The 25,266-nt window shown below is 38.7% G+C and overlaps 1 protein-coding gene across 2 annotated transcripts in view; it reads left to right on the top strand.

Annotated features, from left to right (window-relative positions):
• Positions 1–25,266, top strand: part of slc12a2 (solute carrier family 12 member 2) — a 46,149-nt gene that overhangs the window by 11,978 nt on the left and 8,905 nt on the right. The window contains exons 2-23 of one of the 2 annotated variants that reach the window (XM_058059617.1): positions 2,913–3,032; positions 5,476–5,551; positions 7,626–7,721; positions 7,975–8,114; positions 8,423–8,533; positions 9,029–9,137; positions 9,337–9,461; positions 9,543–9,627; positions 9,720–9,877; positions 9,976–10,083; positions 10,717–10,840; positions 10,943–11,044; positions 14,069–14,224; positions 15,704–15,803; positions 16,137–16,248; positions 17,686–17,826; positions 18,298–18,404; positions 19,062–19,141; positions 19,232–19,375; positions 22,068–22,115; positions 23,942–24,064; positions 24,313–24,424. In XM_058059617.1, coding sequence (XP_057915600.1) covers positions 2,913–3,032; positions 5,476–5,551; positions 7,626–7,721; positions 7,975–8,114; positions 8,423–8,533; positions 9,029–9,137; positions 9,337–9,461; positions 9,543–9,627; positions 9,720–9,877; positions 9,976–10,083; positions 10,717–10,840; positions 10,943–11,044; positions 14,069–14,224; positions 15,704–15,803; positions 16,137–16,248; positions 17,686–17,826; positions 18,298–18,404; positions 19,062–19,141; positions 19,232–19,375; positions 22,068–22,115; positions 23,942–24,064; positions 24,313–24,424 — 2,477 coding nt within the window. The remainder of the gene's footprint in view (positions 1–2,912; positions 3,033–5,475; positions 5,552–7,625; positions 7,722–7,974; positions 8,115–8,422; positions 8,534–9,028; positions 9,138–9,336; positions 9,462–9,542; positions 9,628–9,719; positions 9,878–9,975; positions 10,084–10,716; positions 10,841–10,942; positions 11,045–14,068; positions 14,225–15,703; positions 15,804–16,136; positions 16,249–17,685; positions 17,827–18,297; positions 18,405–19,061; positions 19,142–19,231; positions 19,376–22,067; positions 22,116–23,941; positions 24,065–24,312; positions 24,425–25,266) is intronic. The other variant, XM_058059626.1, reaches the window with a different exon arrangement.

Raw genomic sequence — 25,266 nt, 5'->3', positions numbered from 1 at the left:
GTTTTCAAGGGCCTGTTTTGTTTGTTCAGTTTGCTCCTTCTAGTTACTAAATCCATACCTTGACTTGAAGGTGCTGTCTATCATGTGTCTGTAAGACAGCCATTTCGGGCTGAAAGACAAATCTCATTCCATTGAACTCGTAATTGTGACGAGTAGAGATATTTTTTGTACAGTCGGTTCTCCGAAACCACTATTGGTAACATATGCCAGCCAGGAGTGGTGGTCTTGTATTTGCTGGGTGGAAAACCTGTTTGGTAGACTGAGATACTATCGAGTTACGCAGTGCCCTATTTGGGTCAACACAAATTATGAGGAAAGCTCAACAAGGAATAAGTTGTTGTTGTGCAGCATGTGGTTTTTAATTCAGTGCCCCCTTACTCTTACACAACCAAACACAATCCTCTTCTCAGGAAAGCTGAATGGCAGTGGTGACGTCTGTTTTTCCATCACGTGGTGTGCAGTTCAGAGGGAAATGCTTCAAGCTTCACTGACAGAAACGGGGAGCTTATTGGGTTTTTGACATAGATATGCTACAGTGTGTGTGTGTCTCCTTTTCCCCTACTTGTGTTAAAGAAATCTAGTAACTTTGGCATTTATTGTTTTTAATCCCCACAGGCTAGATTCCAAATATTTAACTCGTGTTAACATTTTAACTCAAAAATTCTAAGGAAAAGCAGAAGTATTTGTATTTGGGGTGGCAGTGGCTCAGGAGGTTGAGCATGTTGATTTATGTGATTCATTCGATTGTAACCTGGTGCATGTTCAAATATAATTAAACCATTACCAGGTCCATAATTCGGAGAGTTGGCGGTTTGATTCTCACTCCCTTCACCCATTCACTATTGTTGTGTCCCTGGGCAAGGCACTTAACCTACACTGCTGTTTTGTTTGGTGGTCAGAGAGGCTGCAGGCGCAAATTGGCAACCACGTTTCGTTTTCAGATATAGATACCACCACCAGTGTGTGGCTAACTGGAATGAATAATGAGTTCAGATAGATAGACAGACAGATAGACTTTCTTTATTGTCTTTATTGTCACAATAACACAGCAGTGAAATTGCCAACGAAATGTCGTTGCCTGGCTCCCGTATAATAATAAATAATAGTGTGGAGAATAAATAGATGACATCAGATATGAACAATGTACAGCGTAAACAGTAATTTGTACAAATAATTTAAATAATTTAGAATAAATAATTATAATTTAAAGTTCACTTCATTGAGAAATGCTTTGGGTGCCTTGAAAAGCACTATATAAAATGTAATCGGTTATTATTGTTATTTTAATTTGGACTTTGTATTGTATTTTTTTTAATTTTCCAGACAGGCCACACACTTGTCTTATCAAGTCAACTTCATTTAATTAGAAACACACACACACACATCAAAGGAATCAGGCCAGAGACTGTTTGAAGTGTCTCAACTCCATAAGAACCACTATCCATGCTTCAGAGGCAGAGTCACCAAGTCTGTCTGTATGATAACTGAGACATAGTTTTGGCAATAATGTTAGTCATAAACAGTAATATGAACATCGGGGCATACGATGGACTCTAAACTGTTTTGTCTGTGTAGTTTGCTTATACTTTCGTATCATAGCAACCACAGCTTAATTCAATTCAAACACTTTATTTATCCTCGTGGGGCAATTTTTGGAAGACACAAAGAGCGGCGTACAGAATAAAAAGCAAGACAAACACAAGTAGGACAACAGACAACACTGGACACAAATTATGCAACATAATATATAATATATATACACACATATGCGCGCACACATAAATACAAATGTTTCATTCATTCATTCATTTTCTACCGCTTTTTCCTCACAAGGGTCGCGGGGGGGGCTGGAGCCTATCCCAGCTGTCTTCGGGCAAGAGGCGGGGTAGACCCTGGACTGGTGGCCAGCCAATCACAGAGCACATATAGACAAACAACCATTCACACTCACATTCATACCTATGAACAATTTGGAGTCGCCAATTAACCTAGCATGTTTCTGGAATGTGGGAGGAAACCGGAGTACCCGGAGAAAACCCACACATGCACGGGGAGAACATGCAAACTCCACACAGAGATGGCAGAGGGTGGAATTGAACCCTTGTTTCCTAGCTGTGAGGTCTGCGCGCTAACCACTCGACCGCCGTGGACACAAATTATGCAACATAATATATAATATATACACACACACATATGCGCGCGCACATATAAATATTATACATGTATATAAAAATATTAAAGAGAAAAAACAAGTTAAATGGAGGTTGTGCAAAATATGGCCAGGCAGGGGTCCAAGTTCAAAAGCTGAGTTGCTGTGGAGACAAAGGTTGACCTCCTCCTGTGTGGGCATCTTAGTCTACGACATGATGGAAGCCACTTAAACACAGAGTGTAGTGTGTGTGTGAGGGGTCCTGTAAGATAATGTAAGTAATGCAATTTATTTGCTGGTTGCAATATAAAGAAAGAGCTCTAACAGGATGATTTTGGTGCAAACTCTTTTGATGCTGAATAAGAGTGTCTGGTCCTGAATATGTATTGAATAAAACTATTAAAGTTAGTATATTCTCAATAAAGGCGTCATAGAAGGTCGGCTAGCCCGTCTATACAAAAGATAGATCCAAAAGATTGTATTGGAGGAAATCCTCAGAGGGCCATCAAATTTTGTGCCCAGATACCTATGCTCCTCAACCACCACCACTGACCCCCCCCCCCCCCCCCCCCCAACTGCTTACTGCTATATGTCGCAATCACCTGTTTGGTTGGGTTTAGTTGTAGACAATCGTCATCACATCAGATGATATGGTCCTGAAGAACGGGACTATGGTGTAGATCTGGATAAAGGACTGCTTCGCTATAGGAACATTTTTGTTTCTCCATATCGTCAATGTTTAACATACTTTTATGCTTTTCAGGAACCTTTTGAGGATGGGTTTGCCAATGGTGATGAGCTGACCCCAGCTGAGGAAGCTGCAGCAAAAGAAGCATTGGAATCTAAAGGAGTTGTCAAGTTTGGATGGATTAAAGGAGTGCTGGTTGGTGGCCTTCTGTTTTTTTTATACAGTAGCTATTCTAGAACTAAGTGAAAAGGTTCTGGTAGTAGTTTTTTAGTACATTCTGACTGGTTAATTCAGGGGTGGGCAAACTACGGCCCGGGGGCCACATCCGGCCCGCCAAGTGTTTGAATACGGCCCGCCCGTTCTTTCCAAAGTATTTCATTTAAAGTCAACATACAAGCTGGCATCATGGCTTGAGACGACATTTTCATGGTTTTATCAATTTCGTTATTTGATGCGATCTGTTTATATTATATTATTATTATTATATATTATTGTAAATGTATAACCCACTTTACATCAAATAAATTAAGTGCACATATAGCAGATTGCATAACACTTTTACAGATACAATAATTTCGTTGTTTGATGCGGTCTGTTGTTTACTAAGCGCTCCTGAAAAAAGGGACACAGGCACATAATAATAATAATAATAATAATAATAACAAATAATAATAATATAAAATAATAATAACAAATAATATAAAATAATACAAAATTTATTCTTCTTATTATAAATTTATAACACACTTTACATCATAATAATAATAATAAAATAATAATATCAAATAATAATAACAAATAATATCAAATAATAATAAATTTATTCTTATTATTATAAATTTATAACGCACTTTACATCAAATAAATTATCTTAAAGTGCACACATAGCAGATTGCATAAAAATCTTACAGATACAATAATTTTGTTATTTGATGCGGTCTGTTATTTACAAAGTGCTCCTGAAAAAAAGGACACAGGCATATAACAATAATACAAATAATAATAATAACAAACAATAATAATAAAACATAATAAAAAATGTATTCTTATTATAAATTTATAACACACTTTACATCAAATAAATGATCTCAAAGTGCACATATAGCAGATTGCATGACACTTTTACAGATTTAATAATTTCGTTATTTGATGTACAAAGTGATTACAAAGTGCTCCTGAAAAAAGGGACACAAGCATATAATAATACAAATAATAATAATAACTAATAATAATAATAAAAATAATAATCAATTTATTATTATAAATCTATGACGCACTTTACATCAAATAAATGATCTCAAAGTGCACATAAAGCAGATTGCATGACACTTTTACAGATACAATAATTCCAGCTGGACTGTTATGTGTAAAATATCGAGTCTGCCCCCCCGTCAATTTTGTTAAATCAATGCGGCCCGCCAGTCAAAAAGTTTGCCCACCCCTGGGTTAATTGCTGATAATTGCATTTCACTGCATTTGCTTATGTTACATTTTCATCCAAAAAGATTATGCCTTCCATTAATGTGATTCTCTTTCAGAAGAAAAAAAATTGCCAAATGCTCTGCAAACATTCCACGATGAGGGGGAAAAAAAATAATTGAGCTTCAGCACATCAAACCTTATCTGCCACCTGAAATGCCCGGGGCTTGTTCCTATCTCCATGGCATTTGAATAATACAAAAAGTATGCCAGAGATGACCTGAGGGCTAAGGCCATCTGTGATTTGATTACCACCAGCCCTTTACCATTAGCGAGTGAAGCCCTTGGAGCAACAGATTGTACTTCTTAGCCATTATTAAGTAGTGATGTCATGATATTTGGTAAGGACAAATCTACAGGCACACTTTGTCAAATCTTTTGTCACTTTGTTTGAGTTGGTCTTAGCTCTAGGTGTGCCAAACTACAGTTAAATCTAAATTAAAAAAAATAATAGATGTAAAGTTATCGGAAATTGTGTTGAGAAGAAGAAAGTTATTGGTATTGGCTTTAAAAAAAAAATTGTGCATCCCTGGGGAAAAAAGCTTTCTGTCTTTGAACGTGATAAGATTGTTGATCTGCACAAGCAAGACAATGAGGTTAGACACAGAAACAGTGATTTAATTTGTTTGCAAACAATACTCAGACCCAAAAAGTCAAGCAGTAGTCCAAATATTTCACATCCTCTAAGACCTCTCTCTAAGCCCGCCTGTGTGTCTGCAAAGACATAAGCCATTCCTGGACCCAAAACCCTTCATGAAGCTGACTGTAGCCCAATAACCATGAGACAGCATCTCCAAGAGAAGGGATTAAAGATGTAGGTTGCGTTGGGATGTGCAATGGCATCATTTGGTGGCTGACTACTGCAGTGTTGTCCTGTTGAAGTTGGGTTTGTTGAGCCATCAAACAAGTTTGTTTTGTACATTTTCTTGCTGATATTCGAGAGTAAAATCCGATGAATCAAATTCGATTAAAATCATAATATACAGCTGATCATGTTGAAATTATAGATGTTTAACGACCTGATGTTTGCTTTGTTCCATGCTCCCTACAGCCTACTCTGGTGTTTCTACCAGCAAATACTCTGTTGCTGCAGTGTTTGTTTCTTCTCATTTTAATCCAAAGCATGCTTCCATGTTTCTTCTTCTTCTTTTTTTTGCAGGTCCGCTGTATGTTGAACATATGGGGTGTGATGCTCTTTATCCGAATGTCCTGGATTGTGGGGCAGGCTGGAATCGGTAAGCAAATATATTGGATATAAGCTGCTTGCTGTACAGTTGACTATTTTTAACATCATTTAGGTCAGTGCTTCTCAAATAGTGGGGCGAGCCCCCTGGGGGGGGTGGTGGGTAGATGTCCGGGATGCCATGAGTAAACTTTGTGTAAACTAAGATGTTGCACGTTCTCTCCACTCATTTTATTGATGGGATTTCATGGATTTTATATGCTTGTGGCGGCAACTCATACAGTGGTTTGCACAGATAAATAATAAAGGTTCTCAATTGTAGAGGTGATAATAATTCAATCCCCTGTTGAGTTTATCCCTTAGAGAGACATACATTTTTAGAGAGGTATTTTTTACAGACAGAGAGACACAATATCAACAAACATACATTGTCAACACATAAACATTATCCATCCAGTGAAAAATCTGAGCCCTTCTTTCATACAACTAATTCTAAGTACAAAACAATGCGTACAGTATTTATCAAACGTCCGGGCACCAGTTGTAGGCACACCAGGAAGTAATGTGTGTTGATAATTCCAGCCTGTTCTAACTAATATGCTTGTGGCTCTATAGGTTCATTTACATTAAGAAAAGCCTCTAATTGACCATGCATGGTAGCAGCAATCCCTGAAAGAATGTTTGAATGGAGGAATTTCTCAGACACCAAAATTGAAGTCGAGAAATACAAACAAACCATAAGCACTTAATGCAATTGTGACCAACATAAATTTAAAAAAATCTTCTTGGGAGAAGGTAATGACTGCAGTTAATTTGTCGGATCAGAGGTCTCAGAAATAAAAAAAGAAATGCTTTGGCATCAAAGTTGGTGCCAAAAAATGTGTCATGACCTTCAGACACGAATATCTGTAACTGGAGGAGGACAACTAACAAAAATAAAAAGCTGGGCAGAGGTATTTGATAAACATTTATTAGACAGTTTAACTCGTGGCGATTAAAATAAATGTGACAGTAATTCTGATGGAGAGCTGTGTTGGCAAACCTCACGAACACTCTACTGCAAATCAGCGAGTCACTGGCACAGACTGCTTACATGGGCATCACAAATACATAAACTAGGGCTGTCAACTGATCAAAGCTTGCATGCCAGAGCACATAGCATGATGCCGCCCCTGCAGGACCCCAAGGCAGTCGCAAAACCCGGTCTTACACCTCCGACTGCCACACACACACACACACACACACACACACACGGGCGAGTGTCCACTGTTGACATGCCAATCACATGCTTTTTCATGGAAATCGTTCGATTTTGATCGGTGGCGGATCAATTGGAGCTGATGTTTACATTGGGATGTAAATCTCTCAGTTAATTTGTGAAGCACATAGCAAGATGATGTGCCAGCCCTATTTGTAGTTTCACTGTTCTACTACTAGCATGGTAAGAGTTGTGCTCAAATGTATGCATGTTCCTATACCGTATATTTATACCGTATATTTTTCCATTAGTGAGTGATCAAACTTCATTTCAGACGCCCTTACAATCAGCAATTGTACACTTGTTGTCTGCTTAATACCAGTCTGTAAATAGCTTGACATTATACCAGCATGGAACAACCCCATGCTGGTATAATTAGTGAGAGTACAAAGTCCATAATAAGGTAATAATGGAGTATAGTTAGGCCTGTGAGGGTAGTTAATTTTGCTGGATGATATATTGCCCCACAAATTATTGCTGATAAGCAATTTTATTGTCAACATTTGTGACCAAATCCATCCCTTATTAAATGATAATATACAGAAATAATGTTGGGAAAATTTGGTTGGTTTTAAGTTTCATTTGTTGTGCGATTAATTGATTTGATTATCATCCCAGGCCTAACTGTAGTAAGTCATTTATTATTAAGGCTGCCAAAAGGACAATTTATGGTTGTGGCAGAGTTTCCTTATTTATTTTATCATGCAAATGTTGGATGGATCTTTGGGGTAAAGACAAAACGTTCCAAATATTAAAGACATTGGCATAAAACCGAAAAATAATGTAGTGGAAACGTTACTAGGTACTTAACAGGTTTACGGGTAATTTTGATCAAGGCATTCTAAAGCTAATTTGTTGTCTTCTGCAGCTTTATCCTGTTTAATTGTCGCCATGGCCACTGTTGTGACAACAATCACTGGTCTCTCCACCTCTGCCATTGCAACCAACGGATTTGTTCGAGGAGGTATGTTTTTAAATGACATGTTGCCGTGTATTTTTTATTATATTAGATGTCATCCATTCTTTTCGGGCACCTTTATGTAGTATAGTAATGCTGCTGTAATGAGCATCCCCCCGTCCCCCCAAATGCACACACATCTAGTCATTCCCTAAGCCAAGTCCTTCAACACTCATTTTGTGTCTTTTTTGGAACTGGCTTTGGTCCTTAAACTGTGACTATGACATAGTGTGATGTGCCCATGTGTTTACCTTTCCAGGTGGAGCTTACTACTTGATCTCGAGAAGTTTGGGGCCAGAATTTGGTGGCTCTATTGGTCTAATCTTTGCCTTCGCCAATGCGGTGGCAGTGGCCATGTATGTGGTGGGCTTTGCCGAAACTGTTGTGGAACTTCTTGCTGTAAGTTGACCGATAATAATCACTGATGCGATAAGTAACTGGAAGATACCATACATTCATTGTACGTGTATAGCTACTGGCGAACCGATACGATACAATAAGATTCACTCTTAATCGTGGTTCAATTCAATGGCACGGTTGGTACTGTAACACCTCATATAACATTAAGGAAGAAAAATAGTCCATTTGTATGTGAAGAAATAACCAGTTGCAAACTAATCAAGTGTGTATACAGTCTTGTATGTACATAGACAGGCAGCAGGCATGTTTAGTTTTGTTATTCTCACTCTTTGTGTTGTGTCTCTCAGAGTGCCGATGCCCTCATGACGGATGAGATCAATGATATTCGAATTATTGGCACCATCACAGTAATCCTTCTCCTGGGCATATCTGTCGCAGGAATGGAATGGGAAGCAAAGGTATGAATCCCATCTAACAGTATCTAAAGTACATGTAAGGGCAGCGTTTATTGTATAGAACAAAAGTGGCGAGGCTGCCCTAAACTGAATTTTCAGCATTTGTGTTCACTGGAACTGAAAAATAATACATTAAATTAAGCATCAGTAGAGACATGCACCGGGTATCGCTAAGCTAACATCTGGTTCACAGTCCATCTATTAAACATTAGTCATGCATGCTCAGCTTATCTTAGCATGGCTGAAGACGAGAATGGATCTGAATAGCATTAGCCTCGCTAGCATTTTTTTTTTAAACACATCAGTGAAACTTACAGTACATACATTGCAGTGATATAAGTTATTTATTACAGTATGTATTGTGTAAAACTAAAACATCAAATTAAAAGCACTAAATGAATACAGACCCACCATCCACCAGTATGAGCCTGGACTTGTTTGTATCAACAAGCTGGTATTGAAAAATAATAATAATAATTGCAAAATGTCTCCCTTCAGGCCCAGATCTTCTTGCTCATTGTACTCATCACAGCAATCATCAACTTCTTCATTGGAACCTTTATTCCTCTTAAGTCCAAGGAATCTATGGGCTTCTTTGGCTATGATGGTATGACCTATCTTACTCTCACTCTTCTATAAAGACAACGATACATCTACCAGTATGATCAGGGACCTCCTGGTCCTAACATGTCCAGTTGCAGTTTGCTTTGGTTTCAGATCAGTCTGTGCCAGATAAAGCCAAAGACTTTATTTGATTGATTTTGTGTCATCATTGTATTTTAATAGCCTTTTTTGTGTTCCGTCAGGTTCTATCATGTGGGAAAACATGGGTCCTGACTTTAGGGAGGAAACCTTCTTTTCTGTCTTTGCAATCTTCTTCCCTGCAGCCACTGGTATTCTGGCTGGGGCGAACATTTCTGGAGACCTTGCTGTAAGTCACAGCAAACTATAACATATAAAATTATTTGAAGTAATAACTCTAAGCAGCGTCAACCATTGATGTTTGTTGCAGGACCCACAGCTTGCCATTCCCAAAGGAACACTCCTTGCCATATTGATCACTGGAATAGTTTATCTGGGAGTTGCTATCTCTACAGGTACAGAGCTTTCTCTAGAACCTCAAAAGAGAAGGCTAAAATATGATTATCACAGTACTTAAGCGTTCTTATGTGCTTGAACTGTACTCCAGGCTCATGTATTGTGAGAGATGCCAGTGGGAATATGAGTGACACAGTCAGTTCTCAGTTCATGATGAATTGTACTGATGCGTCTTGCAAATTTGGCTATGACTTCTCTTCCTGTAAGAGTGACAAGAGCTGTCGCTATGGGCTCCATAAGGATTTCCAGGTATTTCCACTTTTTTAATCTCTGCTAAGATATTAACAGTCTCAAAATAACATGGCTATTTGTCGCAAAAAAATAAAATGTTTTGATCGTGTCGTCAGGTTATGAGCATGGTTTCGGGTTTTGGACCAATAATTACTGCTGGAATATTCTCCGCCACGCTTTCCTCAGCTCTGGCATCTTTAGTCAGTGCACCGAAAGTGTTTCAGGTAAGACAACACCTAAAATATATATACATTTTTTTCCACTAGCAACAAACAAAATATACAGTTCAACCTCTGTTGTTGTTATAATCTTTTCCAAGGGGTCTTCCCCTTCCATGAAAACTAAAGCAACTTTTTCCATTGGAAATAATGTAAATCCAAGTGGTGAGCATGTTGACCACATAGTCAGGAGATCAGAAAGAGCTGGGTCTGAATACTCCGGTTTCCTCCCACATTCCAAAACCATGCATGTTAGGTTAATTGGTGACATGTACTTGTGTGGGTGTGTTTTCTGTGATTTTGGCCAGTAGTATGCAAAATACGATAAAGCATCATTCTTCCTGAAAAATGTTTGAATGTTTGCAGTGTGTTTGAAGTGTTCAAATTATTCAAACATGTAGGCTCAATGCGATTTTGGGTGTCGAAATGTAGGCTGTAGCTCTTTGGCTGCTTGGATTCCACCCAAATAACTGTCTAATCTTCGTCCATGAGCTGATGAAGCCTCCTCAAATGAGCTGGGCACCTCTTCCAAGACAACAATAGGCAATCAATGCCCTTAAACTGTAGTGATCTGGGTGAATGACAATAATCACAGACAGCAATATGATTTTGCATATGAATCATTTATAATGTTTTCAGGCTTTATGCAAAGACAACATCTACCCCAGCTTGAGCATGTTTGCCAAAGGTTATGGCAAGAACAATGAACCTCTCAGAGGCTACATCCTGACCTTTGTGATTGCTCTTGCCTTCATCCTCATTGGTAGGTAGACCACACTGCTTATTTACATACTGACAAGTGCGAGATTATTATCTTGCCATTATTGCAGTATTTAAGATTGTGACCAATATTTTGTTTTTACAGCTCAACTGAACGTCATTGCTCCCATCATCTCTAACTTTTTTTTGGCGTCCTACGCCTTGATCAACTTCTCTGTGTTCCATGCTTCATTGGCCAACTCGCCAGGTAAGTTCTGGACTGATGAGTCAAATATTTAATGGAGGCTAATTTCACAAGTGTTACAAGAGTGACAGAATCTAGAAAATTACTTTTGATATGAGAAAATGGAATTCTCTCTAACTGTATAATAACAATAACTACATAATAATTGTAATAACTACATACAGTTGGAAACAGCACCGATGGGCTGTCACACCCTGATGCAATTCTCTGTTTCAAGCGAGTCGGTGGGCACACAGGACGTGGAGCTCATAGGTGTCTAGGATAGTCTGCAAATTATTGCTGATCAACATTGTTCACATTTATAAACCTGTTATGTGTATGATCAATACTCATCAATCATAAATTTTGCTGGACAACATATTATCCCATGTGGACGTTGCGTCAAGTTATCCTATCATAAATAATTAACCTTAAATCAGAATTAATGACAGCTCATGAGGTATGTTTTATACATAATTAATGAAGAAAGGCATAAGTGGATCAGGGTGACATCATACACATGAGAGCACGGGCTTGTCTTCGCCATACTCATCACAGATGAATGATTGAAATCTGACTTGTGAGCGAGATCCTACATAGTATGGCCCAGCCCACAAAATCTAGTTAGAATGTTGTATTCTCATATTAAACGATGCCAACGTTTCAGATAATGAGGTTTGCGCATTTGGAAGTGGGCCCTAAAAGAAGTTTGGGATGGCACAAAACGCTCAGTTTCAAAAGGCGTGGTAAAACTGTTCTTTTGTGATGTCACTGTGGGCGGACGTCCTTATGTGGCGTGGGCATGCCCAGAGGCAAGCCGTGGGTGGAATAAATTAAAACAGACCGTTTTGGCAGGAAGCACAAATCCAAGGAAATACAGCTGGAATTGGTGCAGATTCTGCAAAATCTAAAATTTATTGTGTGTAAAAAAACAACAACAAAAAAAAACATGCCAGGTTAATTGGCGACTCCAAATTGTCCATAGCTATGAATGTGAGTGTGAATGGTTGTTTGTCTATATGTGCCCTGTGATTGGCTGGCCACCAGTCCAGGGTGTACCCTGCCTCTCGCCCGAAGACAGCCGGGATAGGCTCCAGCATCCCTGCAACCCTCTTGAGTATAAGCGGTAGAAAATGGATGGATGGATGCATTTTTGGACTTTTGGACTATAATTAGGTTTTAAGTAGAACTACAACATATATAATTAATTAATATAATTTCATCTTTAATAGTCCATAGATGGCCACGAAACAATGGGCATTTATTAATTAATTTTTGAAAAAATGCGATAGAGTGAGGGAACAATGGTGGAACTGCTATTTAGTGAGGGATGACTGTGTACAAAAATATCCACGCTCCCCTTTCCCACCCACCTAAAAACACATACACCCCTCCCCCGTCCCTCATTCTTTGTTTTTTGTTGTTGTCATGGGGAGTGCTCATAAAACATCTTGAAAGTTGACAGGTCTGCTCCTTCAGATTCCTCAGTACTTTCTCTCTCTCTCTCTCTCTCTCTCTCACACACTCTCTCTCTCTCTCACTCTCACTCTCACTCTCACACACTTTTTAATAAGTATGTTCTTGTTTACAGAAAAATAGCTATGAAAATTTTGGAATAGAGTTTTATGACTGATTTTCAAAGAAATGCTTTGATTAAACTGCAATGTTTTGGGTTTTTTCCATATTAAATTCTGTGCTCTCTTCCCCTTTAATCCCAGCGCTCTAGCTGTGCTCCAGGTACAGATTCTCTCACCTCAAGATCATGTAATTACTGAATATGGACACAAATGGTACATGGCTCAATTTGAGGTGAACGGCGAGACTAGATTTTACCACTTATCCAACTACAATAAATAAAAAAAAAAAAGAAATGTCGCCTCTTTACAGCCAATCTTACTCAGGGAAATATACCTGCTTCTGATTGAGCTCAATGGCACAGTCAATGTACCCTTTATGTCTTTTGGTTTTAGACTCTCAGTATATAACAAGGCAGAGCAACTATGTCCTATCACTAAAAACCAATTAGCTTAGCTCTTGTGTTTCCTCCACAACCAGTCAATAAATACTGTGTTTCCTAATAGCTGGTATAGCTTTCTGGTGTCCTGTGTAACAGACTGATATCTCATTATTTAACCCAAGCTCATTTTCAACTTGCCCTTTATCCATTTATTTCCTTTCAGACCATGACCACAATTCATTCAAAAACAGTTTCTCATGTTGTCCACCCATGTTGACGAACCTACTCAACTTCAACATCTAATTCTTTTCCTCATTTTAACAGAAGTATATATTTTGCCAAGGTTTATATGTGGACATGCCAGCAGCCCCCGACCCCCTTTTTTAACTATCCATAAAAGCCTAAATTTTCCAGCCTTTTTCTGTGTCGCTGTGTGGTGTAACAGGCACGGAATGGGGGAAGAAGTCGACCGAGCAATTCTTTAAAATCCTTTTGGGATAGTATCAGAGCCTTAACAGAGGAGGGACGGCGCATACATACGGGAACAGTGGAACAATGTGACTTCTTCACATTCGCCTCTCCCACCGTGTTGATTTTGTCATGCATCTAATTACTGTATTTTCACACTTTTATAGTTTGCCGCAATTCATACATCAAAATGTACATATGCTGCCTCTTAGTTGGTTGGTGACACCTAGTGGCCACAAGAATTTGATTTGAGCTTGTGACACAGTTTGGCACATAAATGCTTCTACCTTAGAGACTACTGTATGTCTTTGTAAGAAATGAACGCTTGTTCGGATGATAGCCCCATCATATACCAGACTCATATGCCAGTGCGATCTATATATGTTGGATTTTTAGTCTGAAAATACGGAATTACATTTTGGGATGATGTGCTGCTGTGTGAGAGCTACAGCAATTTCCCACTTCTGCTGGTTTCTGTGTAAACATGCACAGATTAATTCCAGATCTTCTGTAATGGCTCTGATGCAGCAATTCTGTGGGACCTCGGTGTAAAAGAGGCTGCTGTACACAGGTCATTTTAATTTTCACATCTTGTTTCTAAACTTGTACCATTCATCTTCCAGGGTGGCGTCCTAGCTTCAAATATTACAACATGTGGGTTTCTCTGGCTGGAGCTATACTGTGCTGCGTGGTGATGTTTGTCATCAATTGGTGGGCTGCTCTTTTCACCAACGTCATTGTCCTGGGTCTCTATATTTATGTCAACTACAAAAAGCCAGGTAAGAATGTAATCTTCAGCCGTTTGTTTCTATTAGATTTGAATATGTAAAGTACACCCACACTGTCATGATTGAAAACACACTGTCAACAAGTATAACTTTCACTTTGACACATATTTAGCCATATATACGTATATTTAGGCAAAATGTCTAAAAAATGATGCCACAACATAAACACCACCAAAAATGTTTGTTTTACAAGGAAATAACTATTAATTTACAAATATAGCACCATGGCCATGTGCAACTGAACTGTGTGTGTGCACATGTGAAATTTCCCTACAATGCGTAACTTCTTCGGTATAACACGGCAAGATACCTTTTTCACTTCTTGGTTGCTGCAGAGCATGTATTTCAATGGGAGAGATGCATGCAGTAAACATTTTCTAATGCATATAAATACACAAAACAGATGAACGAAAGGGATAAATGAATATTTGATGTTACTGTTACTTTGGTTAAAGACGTGATTGTTGTGACTGTTTCCAAAGACATGATGTGCCATGAGTTACTACTTGAATTCAATGGTATTTCTCACCTCTGTAAGACAAAATGGAGCCACAGGAAGTTTCAATTAACAGCTTTTTGGTAAGGAATGTTTAGGAACACTATTGAATTGAGATGAATGCAAGAAATAACTCATGGTAAAACAAGAAGGTGGTTCCGTTTTGTGTCTCGCTGCCACATCATGTCTTTGGGAATACTCACATCAGGAATCTCAATGAAGTTCATTTAGTTCATTTATCCCCTTCATTCATCATTTATATTCTATCAAGGATTGTTTTATGCATGTAAAACTATTTTTAAAAACATGTTTTGTGTTAACATTTTGAAGGTCGACCGCTGATGACATCATAAACGGGCTATGTACTTTTGCTGTTCAGGTTGCCATTATGTAACTTGGCATGATATGTTCTTTGTTAGAAACTAACGATGATTTGTGATTTAAAAAAATACATTAAGAACACAGTTGAACTCGCATAGTGTGTTAATAACACGATAAAACACATACGTTACGATGTGCTAACCAGAATTTATTTATGTTAAGTGAACACTCTAATCGGGGGTGGATGTTAAATGAGGTTTCACTGTATTTTTAAAAAAAATGTTACAGACCTGGGGTGAATGAGTTGGGTTTTCTGCAGCAAAAACAGCCTACTTTAGGTGAAAAAAATGTTTTGACCATAAATTTGTGGGGCTTTGAATGATGAATGTGCAGGGGTCAGTTATCAGTTGAATTGCGAATGTTGAATTAAGTGCTTACGTGATACATGACTGCTATGTCTTTGGAGTCTCCACAAACACAACTCGGAGCACATCTGTGTGCACACTCAGTTTGACATGCAGCTACACATACATACAAAGCTCACTTACTGCCTGCAACGCCACATGGGCCAGGCGGCCTGTGGCTCAGCAGGGTGATCCATAAACACACTTCCTAATTCCAATGTCTGTTTCTGCGTGCACCTTCCCGTCCAGATGTGAACTGGGGCTCATCGACCCAGGCGCTGACCTACCACCAAGCTCTGACCCACACTTTGCACCTCAGCAGCGTAGAAGACCACATTAAGAATTTCAGGTATAGAACACGACCACGCACAAGTTCTGTGGAATTATGTTATGTTTTGGCTAGTTAATAATTAGAATGGTTAAAAATAGGAAGCATTGGAATGTAGAAACATTAGTAGCTGTATTTTGCCATTTAAGTTCAGATGGTAACAAAGCAAGCAAGATAACGGGTATCAAATGATGTCCTTTGAGCTCATTCTCGTGAAAATCCCAAGGAGCTTAACATATTTGCTTTGATATGTGCTAATCTGCTTTAGAGCTTTTTTCCCCTCCTGAAGACACTACCACAGAAACACGAACTCAAAGTTAGAAAACTGACACATTTACTTAATATTCTGTGTAGACCCCAGTGTCTGGTGATGACCGGTTACCCCAACTCCCGTCCAGCTCTACTGGACCTGGTCCACAGCTTCACGAAGAATGTGGGTCTGATGGTCTGTGGCCATGTTCGCACGGTGAGATAATGTTTTTTAATGGCTTTATATCATACAGAGCGTGTAACAATACAATACAATAATGCAAATTGACAATGTATTCACTAATGATTTTGATAACAATACAATGAGTTGCCTGTTAATTAATAACATTGGTGACCATCTAACTGTCTTCACAACATACATTGGAACCTTCGTCTTCGTCATAAAATTGTGCAAAAGGCAATTCAGTCGAAGTCAAGGCAACACATTGAAAAGGTTTCAGCAATAGGCACATTTTTCAGTTTGTCATGAAATAATAGAATCAGAATCAGAAAAGGTTTATTGTATGATGTATGATCAAACACATACTAGGAATTTGTTTTGGTATAGTAGGTGCATACACATCTATTAAAAAAGAATGAAAAATACAAAATATGAAATACAAAATATGAAAATACAAAATATACAGAATAACAGTATAAATATATGTACACAGTCTGTTTTTGTTTGTTATTCCGGAAGTGCAGTCTGATTGTTTTTCCTAAGAGTCCAAACTGAGCGTTAATGTAACGCATACGTATAATGAAAGTGTCAAAGTGGCAGGATGAGGCAGAGGTGGGGTGTGAAGAGTGTCAGGTGGGGTTCGGGGGCCTTGTTGATGAAACTGACAGCAGACGGGAAGAAACGGGAAGAAACTGTTCTTGTGGCAATAGTTTAAGAAACTTTAAGTGTGGGAAACACTCATTTCTATAGTGGATTTCATGACACAAAGCAAAGCCAAGAAACGGTTCAAAAACGCTTATTTCTACATAAGTAGCTGCTGCTAGTGAAAGGATAACAATTTATTAATATTCCGCTGAGTTTACTTATCCATAATTAGAATAATAAAGATTAAAATTGCATCTGAAAAATATGCTGATATTATACAGGGTCAGGCAAAATGATCTGACACATTTGTAGGGTAAATGTTTTTATTTTCGAAAAGTACATCTGTTTCATTATGTTTTAAAAATTAAATCAGCTCTTGCGGTGCGAGGTCAGCCGGTTGATGTTGGTTTTAATGCAGATCCAGTAGCTCTGATGTTGGTAACCCATAACAAGATGGTGTTTCGAACTGGTACTGGTGGGATCATGTCTACCAAGATTGAAGTGCAAACGGAACACTCGTTGTGTTGCAGTTACAGATTTGTTTGTTTTGATAAACTTTTCCACAATGAAAGCGCCATGCTCACCAGTCCAATGCATGGCAGCAACTGAAAAAGAAACGAAAAGCAATGGCATTATAAAGAAACAAAGAAAAATGGCATTATATGTACTTTTCGAAAATAAAAACACTTTCTTGTTTCTTTATTTGCCTTTTATTTAATCTACAAATGTGTCAGATCATTTTGCCTGACCCTGTATAGAGTTATCATAGTTAATCAAATATTACATTGTCACCATTTTATCATACTGTGTGTGTTTGCCACTCCACAGGGTTATAGACGACCAAACTTTAAAGATCTTGCGACAGAACAATCCCGGTACCAGCGTTGGCTGCTGAAGAATGAAACAAAGGCTTTCTATACTCCAGTGTTTGCAGAGGACATGAGGCAGGGGAGCCAGTTCCTGCTCCAGGTAGGGCCTATGTACATGTACATGACAACTTTCACAAGAATATTTGTCAAGGATTCTGTGCATGCTGTTATTACTACTTAACATAAACAACAATATGCCATAAGACACTGTGATTTGCATACAATGCTGATATCACCGCCTGCGCATCAACTGCTTGTCCTCTCTAGTCTTATGCAAAAGAGCATTTTGAATATTCTATTCTGGATGTATTTGGGTTGTTTTATTGCTTTAATTCGACTAATAGATACTTTATTGATCCTGTGCAGTAAATTACATTGTGTCATAGCAGCCGCACATATACAAAATGGTTCACATTAAGCATCAAATCCAAGGGGATACGTTTTATTAGCATGCTTCATAAATGAAGTTGTCAAATTGTTAGCCGTGCATGATATTGCAGTGAGTACTCCAATGGCTGGCATCGTCCTCTCAGGATGTCATTTTCTAAATCAGATATTTCTCCCTCTTAAGGCTACAGGTTTGGGTCGTCTGAAGCCTAACACACTAGTGCTGGGCTTCAAGAATGATTGGCGGGACGGTGACATGATGAATGTGGAGACGTATATGAGTATAATCCAGTAAGTTGAGCTTTTGTTGACAACATGTTAAAGCTCCCGCTGTAAGGAACATCTATCTAAAAATAATACTTGATATTGTTGTCATAAACCCCAAAATCCCTCTCCGAGCTGTTCTTTTTATACGCTTTGTCACTTTGAAGGCCCTCCCGACCGATATGAGAACACCAACACCAACACCAGCGAGCAGATGTTGTGGTTTCATAGAACAGACTGTACAAATTATGAGTTGAGATATGAGATTGGTCATTCGGCCTGAAAAGGATGTGTGCAAACGCATGCATGCAGTCTCAGGGAAGCTCACGTCACCTTTTCCTGCGTGTGTGCTACGTTAGGTGTGGCTTTCATGGATTGAGCAGGAAGAGGGTGGGATATAGTAAGTTTGAACACCAGCGCCCCCATTGCACTACCTAACCATGACTGTTACTGCATCTCTTCTTTGCATGCTGGCTGTGGGTGGTCTGGATCTGTCTCAGTTTTGATCTTTTTTACCTGAGTTTACCCCAAATGTTTTTTTTTGTTTTTTTTTTTAATAAGCTTGAAGCTGACATTTGCAAGAGCTCACATTTGTACAGTTCTGTCAGAAGGGCCAGATTTTAAAATATCTTTATTTTTTCGATAGACCTCCTGCTGATTTGTTTTATTTTCCCTCCTTTTTAGTGATGCATTTGACTTCCAGTATGGTGCTGTTATTCTGCGACTGAAGGAGGGCTTGGATATTTCACACATACATGGACAAGGTAGTACAATTATGCATAGATACTGTGTCTGAACAGCTTTCTAGAAATGTGACTATGAATTGAGAATTTCATGAACTTTGTTTCTTCCAGATGATTTGCTGTCCTCCCAAGAAAAGTCATCTGGAATGAAAGATGTGATTGTATCCATTGACACTAGCAAAGACTCTGACGGAGATTCCTCGAAGCCTTCCTCCAAAGCCACAAGCCTCCAAAACAGTCCAGCTACACAGAAAGGTAAGCTAATGGAATGGAATGTTTTCACACTTCATCATATCCATTGTTTGAAATCATCAATCATTCCTTCCGTTTATTTTAACACATGTCCTGTTTAGTGTATGGAGTACCACTACTTTTCTGTATATTCAGTAATATAATATGCCTGCCTGTTCTGCACCAAAGACTCTTGCAATGATTGGTACCTCGTTTTTTCTTATCATTTAGTTCCAAAAGGCCAGATGGAAAAGTATGGAATTCAAGGCATTTTTTCTTTATCTGTAAAAATGTAAGAAAAATGTCATTAGCCACGTATACATGGACCCAAATATTCCAACTGCATTCAGTTTATTTAACCTTTGTCTACACCTCATTCCATAAGAAAAGTGCCAATACGAATGAACATATATGTAATCGGATTCACAGGGGTGGAATATTCCTTTCCGCAATCCGATTGAGGTATCTTGTACCCGCTCAAACGGAAAGTTGTCAGGGTGCGTTCTTCTTCGTCGTGTTTTTCTTCTTCTTTTGTTTATTGGCGGTTGGCAAGCAGCTTTCGTGTGCATTAGCGCCATCTGTGAAACAGAATCTACACCCTTCTATACTTTACTCACAAGTCTCGTTTTTCTTTAAAAAGAAAATATATATCTATATAAAACATGTCCTGAGTTTAATTATAAAATATTAGCTAGATTGAATTTGATCTTTTCCTGTTAACATTTATCCTGCGTTCTTTCAGTGCATGCTCAGATATGACATAACACGCAGCTCGAGACGTCTTCAGTTTTAAAAATAGAGGCCAGCAATCGGCACTGGACTGTTGCGGAAAGTTTGTTTTTGATCCAAACTAAATTTCAAAGTATTTGCAATACGGAGTTATTCCAACAAGTGAAAGAAAAACTTGGGGAAGTCGGTATCACATGATGTTGATGTTTACGCTTTACTGCACATGTCCCCTTAAGTATTCTGTTTGATTATAGCGTCACATGTCGACAAGAGATTGGAATATTCCTTTCCATGTATACCATTGTTTTCTGAAAAGTCATTCGGAAAGATTCCATTCGAAAAGAGGAAAAACTCCTCATGTAAACGTGGCTATTGAGAACAATGATTGGTCTACATGTGGATGACATCTTTGTACTTTGCAATGAGTCATTTCTTGAATTCAACAGTCTTCCTCACCATCTTTATGAAATCACCAGCACCCGTAACATTCTTTGGCCCCATGTTGCATTATTTAGCAGTCACAGACAGTGAGTCACCAATGTGTAGAGTGCTTTTTTTGGGCACTCGATCCCAAGGACTGATACTGTACAGGGCAAATGGACTTATGTAACACTGTCAAATCAATGTTCCTTACAGGAAACCATACTATTGTGTAAATTCAGTGCAGTCGTCTCTTGTTTGTCACAATTAATTGGCTCCAGACACAACCGCAATAAGACAGTTTTAGGATTAAATATGAATAAACGGAATATTTTCGTATTTAGAGAATAGAAAACCTGTGTATGGCTTTCCAAATACATTATTAGAGCCTTGTAGACATAAAATAACACCCCAATAGTCACTTTTACATTCCTATTATTCATTGTTTACATCACGTTTTGCAGGCTATGGGTCACTGCAGGTACATACAGTAACAGGCAGCCACCACTAGCATAACAAGCTAGTGAGATATCTAGTTAGCCTCTCCAAGAAGGAGTGTTTCAAACAGAGTGGGGAAGGACAAAGAAGCCAAAAACTTACCACTTCCACACAGAATGAGAGGCCAACCATTTTTTTCCCCCATTCGATCTCAGCCATGACATGTCAGCTCGTTTTCTGCTAGCTCATTAGCCAGTCTCCATACAGTGTTAAAGCTAATGTAATCTAATGTCATGTCTCAACATTACTGACACCGAGTGACCAGAATACTACATGTTGTCTGTAAGATGGAGTGCGTGTGTGTGTGTGTGTGTGTGTGTGTGTGTGTGTGTGTGTATGTATGGCTGAATACACTAGAGATGCTATCAATCATAATGGAGACAATATACAAGAACCGAGGCAAAGTTTTGTTGATAATTTTTGTTGAAAACTGTTTATGTTCGAAACCTTCTGCATAGACGTGAGACTCCTGAGCGGTTCTTCAGAAGACCAAGATGTCCTTCCAATGTAAACAGAGTGCCAGAGAAAAGACACTTTTATTTGACAGTTTTGTGTGTAGAATCACATGTTTTTGTTTTGTTTTGTTGTCTTTTTTTCTGAGAGTGTTTCTGTCACAATGGAATGAGGTAGGCTGTGTTGACGGGAGCTAAGATTGCTTCAACATGCCACGTTTACCGTCCCATCTATATGGATGACATCACATACTATTGCAGGGCAGAGGTCGATGGTCTCATACTGTTTGTTGTTGTTGACAGCCTGGCTTGCTATGGGTTACCATGCAGTCATGTGGCTCTTATCCCATCCACCTTATCCGTGAACATAAGAGGTATAGGAAATGTACAGGGGACACTGAGGGTGTATTTACTTATTTTAAATCCTTGTAAATTGTTTTTTGTACAAAATGTTACTGAACTTAAGAGAGCATAATTTCTTTTTCAATGTATTGTTTGAAAGTTTGGTTTGTATACTATTATTTGTCGTACTCATGGAATTCTGTTGAGTCGGTGGCTATCTGATCAGTTTTGCAAATCATTTTTATTTTTCTCTTCTTTTGTCTCACATTTCCCAGATGATGACGATGATGGCAAAGCTCCAACCCAGCCCCTGTTGAAAAAAGGCAGGATATTCATTTCATGGGTTGCCTTAAATCTTGCTCTCTTTCTCAGCATAGTGCTTTCTCGTTTTTACCGTTTGTTCTGTACAGTCTCTGTGTTTCCTGCCTTCGTGCTCAAATCTTTTTTTCCATAGATTAACCCCATATTCTAATATGGTCTTGATCTCTGCTGTCATTTGTTGTTCTCACCTAAGACGCAACTGGTTTATAATGCTGTCTTCTCCCGCTATCCAGTTTCTAGCTCAAGCACGGCCTCTTTACCTGTCTTCCAGTGCCAAAAGCCTAAAACTATTGTCATCGTTTTGAGTGTCTGCCAAAACTTAACGGTTGCCGTCAGAAGTTTCCATACACTCATGATGCGTATGAATCTTGTTTCTTAAAATCACTGAAGATGCATGTTATACAATCATTTTGACCCTGGAAAACAAATCATTAAGGGCTCCTAACTACTATGACATTCATACTCTTGATGACTTTATGGAAACTTTTGGCTGCAACTGTTGATTTCTACTTGTTGCTTCACTTCTCTGCAATTGATGCATTGTCTTGAGGTCTTTTACAGGATGGAAATGTGTCTCCTGTTTTGTGTTTGCAGGCTAGTCTATATAATTCAGGTCTTCACATTGTTGGCAGTCACTCAGTGTTTATGAAGCATACATGGAATCAATTCACAATCATGTAAATGTATGCGGTGTTAGTAGAAAATTAGAGCTTCGGTTCTATCATGGCATTGAATTGATCACACAGCAGTCTTCATCAGTTCATGCTCAAAGACTAGATAGGACAGCCCTAGTCTGAAATGTCAGACAAGCTCAAAGAACACCAGAGCTGACCTGTTAGTCTTTGGTTCTTATCTGGCATTTCAGCCGAAAGTTTTCCTAACCATGTATTGTTTTAGCTCACGACTGACTTTTCACACCAGAGCTGTTCTACCTAGTCTTTGTGCTCTCGCCTGACTTTTCATCCTAGAGCTGTCCTATCTAGTCTTTGAGCTCTCGTCTGATTTTTCATCCTAGAGCTGTGCTATATAGTCTTTGAGCTCTCATTGGACCTTTCATCCAAGAGCTGTCCTATCTAGTCTTTGAGTTTTCATCTGACTTTTCATACTAGAGCTGTCCTATCTAGTCTTTGAGCTCTCATCTGATATTTCGGACTATAGCTGTCCCATCTAGTTTTTCAGCCCTCGTCTGGCATTTCAGACTAAAGCTGTCCTATCAGGTCTTTAAGCTCTTGTCTGACTTTTCAGACTCGAGCTGTCCTATTTAGTATTTGAGCTCAAACTGATGACACCGATCACGATCGATTCAATGTCCCAATGACCTGGATAAATGAGAGCGTTCCCCAGGATAAAGCTAGGGTTGTCTTTCACACAAATAATAGCTACTGTATGATTGTAAGCAATACAAGTTTTTCTCATGAAAACACTGATTTAACTAATTGAATCATACGTTTGCTGTAAATTTCACATCATGGCCAATTACCTAGTGTATTTTACTATTAAGATATATTCATATATTAATTGAAGTCCACCCCTGCGTCCAGTCTTTGCAAGTAAATAGTAAAGTCAGGTCTAAAGCTATATACCTATACAGTGTTTTCACTTCAACTCTAATAGATTTTCAAGTAAATACTGTACAGTATATTAATTAAGCTGACACAATGAATCAAATGTATTCATTTTGTTCAGTTCATTTTTGGTTTGAGTTGAGTTGCAATTGTACACAAAGTGACAGGATATTGTGAAATGTATTGACTTTTAATTGAAATGTTCTGTTGTTTGCATGTGGTGTTGTGTGCACGGATATGCTGCTTGGAAACCATCCCTGCAGATAAGAAGAACGCCGCTGTACCACTGAATGTGTGTGACCAGAGACTGCTGGAGGCCAGCCAGCAGTTCCAGAAGAAACAAGGGAAGGGCACTGTTGACGTCTGGTGGCTGTTTGATGATGGAGGTAAGATTTGGAAGGAAATAAATAGGATCCCTTGTATCCAAGATTTTTGTCTCTCTGCTCAGACTCCCACAGATTGTTTTATTCATCAAAGCAAATGTAAAACGTGTTGCTTTTTATCACTGCATGCTATATTGTAGCAAATCATTAGACACCCATTTTAATCAGTGAAATAATAATTAGTTATTTGGGCAATGTGGTAATTTGTTGTTCATAATGGAGAAGGAGGTATTCATTATTTTTGTCTGCAGGTTTGACTCTGCTCATCCCCTATCTGTTGACCAACAAGAAGCGATGGAAGGACTGCAAGATTCGCGTTTTCATTGGGGGCAAGATCAACAGGATAGACCATGACCGCCGAGCGTAAGTTTAAAAAAAACATTTTTTGACAGACAAACAAAGGAAAGTATACAAAACTGTGGTAAGACCAGCGATGTTGTTTGGTCTAAAGACAGAGCTACTGAGGAAAAGACAGGAAGCTGAACTGAAGGTAGCAGAGATGAGGATGCTAAGGTTCTTATTGGGAGTGACCAGGATGGATAGGATCAGGAACGAGTACATCAGAGGGACATTACATGTTAGAGGCCTTGGAGATAAAGTCAGAGGCCAGACTGAGATGGTTCGAGATAGTGAATATATTGGTAGAAGGATGCTGCCAGGTAGGAGGCGTAGAAGAAGACCAAAGAGGAGGTTTATGGATGTAGTGAAGGAGGACTTGAGGGTAGTTGGTGTGAGAGAGACAGATGCAGAAGTCAGGGTTGTGTACGTGTAATATATATATATATATATGGCATTCCATTTTTTTCTAATGAACATAAAAATGTCTTTTTCAAAGTTTTGAGGAAATCCATTGAGATTTAGGGGTGCCACCTCACACATAAACTTTTGTAAAATTTCGGAAAATGTGCAATTTCTAGTCTAATTGCCAAAAAGTTGACCTGGAAATGTTGAGTACAACGAACTTCTATACAGCATTATTTTCTATAGGGTTATCAAAGGGGGCCCAGACCAAAGACCAAGCAGCGACTGATAGTCTGAAAGGAACTAGTTGTTGAGGGCAGCATCTTAGGAGAGCTGGTGGGTTGCATAAAATAATAAATGGACAAGTGTATATCAGATTATGTAGGACTACAGTACCACTCTCAATAAATATGAGGCATCAGCAATACTGTCTACTCTATATTACTGTTGTTGATATTATGCTT

This window comes from Doryrhamphus excisus, chromosome 2 (assembly GCF_030265055.1).
Source record: "Doryrhamphus excisus isolate RoL2022-K1 chromosome 2, RoL_Dexc_1.0, whole genome shotgun sequence".
NCBI lineage: Eukaryota > Metazoa > Chordata > Actinopteri > Syngnathiformes > Syngnathidae > Doryrhamphus > Doryrhamphus excisus.
This window is presented reverse-complemented; position numbering and strand designations above follow the sequence as displayed.